Source organism: Hevea brasiliensis, chromosome 4 (assembly GCF_030052815.1).
Source record: "Hevea brasiliensis isolate MT/VB/25A 57/8 chromosome 4, ASM3005281v1, whole genome shotgun sequence".
Lineage (NCBI taxonomy): Eukaryota > Viridiplantae > Streptophyta > Magnoliopsida > Malpighiales > Euphorbiaceae > Hevea > Hevea brasiliensis.
In genome coordinates this window covers 1,362,964-1,369,120 of record NC_079496.1, presented here as the reverse complement: position 1 = coordinate 1,369,120, position 6,157 = coordinate 1,362,964, and the positions used below count along the sequence as shown (strand labels likewise).

Here is a 6,157-nt window from a genome sequence, read left to right as displayed (position 1 = left end):
TATAATTAATTTATTATTTTATGTGTTACTTTATTTATTAGTGATCACTTTTACAGATTACAAGATGGCATTGATCTAGCACAAAATGTACAAAATATAATATAATTTATCCCGTAGGCCCTACGAAGGAGTTGCTGGTTTTCCTCACCTGATGCAAGGCTACAGTGGAGCAGCCGGCGGCTGATTTTGGTGGAAAGCAAAACGAGGGCCAGTGAGTACCTAAAAATGGTTATAAAAGTCAAAAAAGTGAGAGGAAGGACCTGCTGCAATTGAAGATGTAAAGGCCAAAAGCATACTTTGTAAACACAACCATGATGAATCTATTAATTAGAGTTTGTCACGTAATGCCAAATTAATGCCATGGGCATCAATACAAAATGCATGCTCATGTTCTTGCTATTTTAAGCATTTATCAAATTCATGGTGTAAGCTTTGATTCCAATATTAATATAATAGATATACTATTTAAAAAAATTACTTTGAAACTATGTTAATAAAAAAATAAAATCAATTAATTTAAATTTAATTTATCATAAAAACAAATAAAACCTAAATATTTATAATTAATATGTGACCATCATTGATTCTTATTATTCGCAATTAAATTAAATTCATCACTAATTAAAGAAATTATTTTTTTTATAATATTTGTTTGAAATATCGATTTACATGTGTTTTGTCTTTAATATTATATGAAAGTTTGGCCCTCTAGAGGTGGGGGGATTTCCACAAAGGGGGGCCAAATAAAGAAAAGATATTTGCATGGATTAAGTTATTGACTAAGATTTTTCAAAGCATTATTCTGAATATATCAATATACCCAAGTACAATATTAGATATATTCAGTTTCATTCTTAAAGATATTATAAAAAAAAATTAAAAAAATAAAAATTATTAAATTAAAAAAATCTCAAATTTTTTTTTTAAATATCTCTTAATAAAATAATACCCGTGATTATAAATCTTAGTTTTCAATTATTAGAGGATAAAAAATAATTATGTTGAAGAGTGAATTTAATCTTATTTTCTCAGTGTATTGTATTGCTGTGCTTGGACAAAATCTTATCCTTTATCTTTTAAGGAGATTTCTAGGTGCAGAAATATGACTTTTAAGTCTTTAACAGATAGGTACATTCATCTGTCCAACGAAAATTGAAAGATGGCTAAGACATTTTCCAAACTAAATTAATTGGCATTAATTGTCATGATTGGTAAAGATGCAAGGAGAGTAATTGATAATTTTTAATTCAGTGATTGTTTAAAATTCCAATCTCAATTAAAGCCAAATAAATAAATTAATAAACTCCAGCAACAGTATGGAAAAGGGTCCCTATATAAAGCATTGACATGGTAGTAACATAACACATATGCATGCCCCAAATTAAGCTACTTTCTTCTAATTTCCCCCCTTCTTAATGGCTATCTTCTCTTCAAATTCAGCAACTAGTAGTTCCTTGCCCTCAAGAACTACTTCCATACTTCTGGTTCTCTTTATAGCAAGCCTTAGTATAACAGGTCTCTCTCTCTCTCTCTCTCTACTCTTATGTTAAAGTTGATAATGCATTTTTTTTTTCTTGTTCTAAAAGGTTTCAACTAATATCTGTATTTGGAATTCAGATGCCCAGGTAGGTGTTTGCTATGGAATGCTAGGCAACAACCTTCCACCTGCTTCACAGGTTATCTCTCTCTATAAACAAGCGAACATTAAGAGAATGAGAATTTATGATCCAAATCAAGCAGCATTGCAAGCCCTTAGAGGCTCAAACATTCAACTCATGCTAGGTGTTCCAAACTCAGATCTCCAAAGCCTTACCAATCCTTCTAATGCAAACTCATGGATACAAAAAAATGTTCGAGCCTTCTGGCCAAGTGTCAGATTCAGATATATAGCAGTTGGAAACGAAATTAGTCCAGTGAATGGAGGCACAGCTTCCTTGGCTAAATTTGTTTTGCCTGCCATGAGAAATATATATAATGCAATAAGATCAGCTGGTCTTCAGGATCAAATAAAGGTCTCTACCGCAATTGACATGACCCTGATAGGAAATTCATACCCTCCTTCTGCAGGTGCTTTCAGGGGTGATGTTAGATCATACTTGGACCCAATTATAGGATTCCTATCCTCTATTAGGTCACCTTTACTTGCCAATATTTATCCTTACTTTAGTTATGCTGGTAATCCAAGGGATATTTCCCTTCCCTATGCTTTGTTCACTTCACCATCAATAGTTGTATGGGATGGTCAGCGAGGTTATAAGAACCTTTTTGATGCAATGTTGGATGCATTGTACTCTGCTCTTGAGAGGGCTGGTGGTGGTTCTCTGGAGGTAGTTGTGTCGGAAAGTGGCTGGCCGTCCGCTGGAGCTTTTGCAGCCACATTTGATAATGGGCGCACTTATCTCTCAAATTTGATCCAGCATGTTAAAGGAGGTACTCCTAAGAGGCCTAGCAGATTTATAGAGACTTACCTATTTGCCATGTTTGATGAAAATCAAAAGCAACCGGAGCTTGAGAAACACTTTGGACTTTTCTTTCCAAATAAACAGTCAAAATATAATCTCAATTTTGGTGCAAAAAAGAATTGGGATATTTCCGCTGAGTACAATGCAACAGTACTTTTGCTTAAGAGTGATATTTAAGATATTGTGAGAATTTGAGTGCTATATGTATTTCCAATGTAAGCATGTATCCATATACTCCATCTGTCTACTTGTTTCGTTAATATTTATGTGTTGTTTTTTAAAAATTAAGATATATTAATTATCATTTTCAAAATAGTATTAATTTTTTTTAATTTTATCATTTTATTTACTAAATATCATCTACAGTGATCCACTCACACGCACGTCAGTTTCTCGTGCGTTATTGACCTTGATATAGACAGCGTCGTATACCATGTTATAAGAGCGTGTTATTAGAATTCTTTTTGGCTTTTTGTATCCAACGTTGAGAATATATATATATATATATATATATATATATATATATATATATATATAATTTTTGCAATAAAAATTAAATATTAAACTCAATAATATATCAATTCTAAAAATAATTCTCATACTTATTATGGCTTCGTTTATTTTTTTAAATATATTTATTTAAAAAATACTTTTTATATTTTTTAATATTTAAAGTATTTAAAAAATTATTAATAAAATACATTTTTTATTAAAAAATAATTTTTTTAAAAAAAATAAATTTTTAAGTCATTTTTTAATTTTAATCATTTTTAAGTAAAATGTCTTTTTCTTTTCAGAATAAAAAGATATCTTCTTGATTTTGACAATTTTTAATATAAAATATTTTTCTGTTTTTAACGATTTTATTAAAATATAAAAGTACTTATTCATATACAAAATATATGTATAGCATTGGTTTAACATTATAAAACATTGTTTAAGAAAATAATTTTCATAAAAAATATTTTTATATATAAATTATTTTTTATAAAATAAACATAGTCTACATTAAAACTAAAATATTTAAATGTTAAAATTTAAAATTTTTAATTTATTATATTATTAAAAATAATAAATAGCTCAATGTTAGATTAAAATTTATTTTTTTTAAATAAACCAGAAAGTATTAGATTATATGTTAGAAAATATTCTGCATTGATCTAGCTGGTTGTGTTTCAGATTAGTAGCTCAATAAAGGTGATCAAATTTTTCATCAAATAAAGCTAATTAGCATGAATATTTTCTTTTCCTAAAAAAAATATATATTTTTTCTTGATGTGCTGCCTCAACTCTGAATTACAAGTATATTTAATTGGCAAGCTCTATTAGTTGATTTTTGTTTTTTGGTTTTAATTACTATAGAAAAACAAGATTATAAAAATTTATATGTCTTTACCCGTTTTGAACACTTATTACATTTTAAATTTTGTTAACTTCTTTGGAATTACATTATTTATTTTTTTATAAATATTATTTTCTAAAATAATATAAAATTATATTATTAATATATCTTTAAATAAAATAAATATCATATCCTTTTGGTATGCATATAACACTACAAGAAATTAAAAAAATAGCTATAAAAATTACTAACTAAATATACTAAAATTTCATAGGTAATCAGTGATTACCGACGAATTATCGACGAAATTTTTTCGTCTACAAATACTAGCATAGGTAATTTTTACAGACAAAAAAAATATTGTAGCTAAATTTACCGACGAAAAAAATATTGTCGCTAAATTTACAGACAAATTATTTTGTAGGTAAATTTAAATTTTTTTGTAGGTAATTTCGTAGGAGATTTTGCTCTTATAAATTACCGACTATTTACTGACAAAATTTTTCATTGGTAATTACCGACGAAAACAAATTTTCGTAGCTAATTTTTATTTAATATTTTTTAATTTAGTCATTACTTTTTAATTTAATTTAATTTTTAATTTTTTTAATTTAAATTAACTTTTAAATTTAATTTAATTTAAAATGTAATTTTAATTTAATTTAATTTAAAATTTTCAAATTAATTTTTTAATTTTTTTAATTTTTAAATTAAATATTAATTATTAATTATTTTAATTTATAATTTTTTAAGATTTAATTGACTTAAAAAAAAATTACTAGTGGAGCCCAACGTAGGCCCCATATATGTGATTATGCCACAATTGCTCTATGTTGGAGAGTAGTTCTCCTCTTATAGACAAACTCACTACCCTCAAATCTATTTTCAAACGATATGGAAATTTCACATTTTTTGTGATTTACCGACGAATTACCGACTAAATATATTTTGTAGGTATTTTTTAAAATTTTATTTTTAATTTCTCCTTAATATTACCTACGAAAATCATTTTTTGGTAATTACCGATGAAAATAATTTGTAACTAAAATTTTTTAAGTTTTTTAGAATTTTTTTCTCTATTTTCTCCTAAATATTACCTACGAAAAGCTTTTCGTTGGTAATTACCGACTAAAATTTTTTCGTAGGTAAAATTTTTTTAGTTTTTTAGAATTCTTTTTTCCTATTTTCTCTTAAATATTACCTACGAAAAGCTTTTCGTTGGTAATTACCGACTAAAATTTTTTCGTAGGTAAAATTTTTTTAGTTTTTTAGAATTTTTTTTCTCTATTTTCTCCTAAATATTACTTACGAAAAACTTTTCGTTGGTAATTACCGACTAAAATTTTTTCATAGGTAAAATTTTTTTAGTTTTTTAGATTTTTTTTCCCTCTTTTCTCCTTAATATTACCTACGAAAAGCTTTTTGTTGGTAATTACCGACTAAAATTTTTTCGTAGGTAAAATTTTTTTAGTTTTTTATATTTTTTTTCCCTATTTTCTCCTTAATATTACCTACGAAAAGCTTTTCGTTGGTAATTACCGACGATAAATTTTTTGTAGGTATTTTTTTTTAAAAAATTATTTTCTATTTTCTCCTTAATATTACCTACGAAAAGCGTTTCGTTGGTAATTACCGACGAAAAAAATTCGTTGGTAAAATTTTTTAGCTTTTTTGAAATTTTCTTCTCTATTTTTTTCTTAATATTACCTACGAAAAGCGTTTCGTTGGTAATTACCGATGAAAAATTTTTCGTAGGTATTGTTTTTAAAATTTTATTTTCTATTTTTATCTTACTATTACCTACGAAAAGCGTTTCGTTGGTAATTACCGACGAAACATTTGATCGTTATTTTTATTATTTGGTCGCTAATTTTGCCGCTAATGTTAGGCACCATTTTTACATACGAAATTACATCGTCAGTAAAATTTTAGTCGGTAATTAGTCAGTAATTTCGTCGGTAAAAATTAGTTGAAATTTTATTTCTCTTTTCGTCGATAAAGCGTCGGTAATTCGTCGGTAAATTACCCATAAAATTCTGTAATCAGTAATTTTCGTAGTTATTTTTAACTTTTCTTGCAGTGTAAGTATTTTTTTTTTTAATATTACTTTCAACTTTCTTTTAACAATAAAATTATTATTAATGATTAAAATATTATTGAGTAATGAACATGATATTTTTATAAAAAGCAATAAACATGATTAATACCTTTAAAATACTAAAATTATCTTACTGTTGTAATTAGAAGAATTATTATATACACTCGAAGGATTAAAAAAATTATGTTTATTTAAAGAGAAAAAAATAATTTTTCCTTAATTCTAAAGAATTGAGATCCATGAATTTAGAGGAAG

The 6,157-nt window shown here is 26.2% G+C and overlaps 1 protein-coding gene across 1 annotated transcript; it reads left to right on the top strand.

The window, feature by feature from the left end:
• Window positions 1–1,352: 1,352 nt before the first annotated feature.
• Window positions 1,353–2,722, top strand: LOC110633069 (glucan endo-1,3-beta-glucosidase, basic vacuolar isoform-like). Its single transcript, XM_021781525.2, has 2 exons — window positions 1,353–1,515; window positions 1,618–2,722. Exons 1-2 carry the CDS (start codon window positions 1,416–1,418, stop codon window positions 2,637–2,639), a joined length of 1,122 nt encoding a protein of 373 aa, XP_021637217.2. The 5' UTR covers window positions 1,353–1,415; the 3' UTR covers window positions 2,640–2,722.
• Window positions 2,723–6,157: the final 3,435 nt, after the last annotated feature.

What these genes read in the sequence shown, in the direction of transcription:
- LOC110633069 (XM_021781525.2), top strand. Translation starts at nt 1,416, where the DNA reads ATGGCTATCTTCTCTTCAAATTCAGCAACTAGTAGTTCCTTGCCCTCA. An exon ending in AGCAAGCCTTAGTATAACAG is followed by an intron (nt 1,516 to 1,617) that starts GTCTCTCTCTCT and finishes TTTGGAATTCAG; the next exon opens with ATGCCCAGGTAGGTGTTTGC.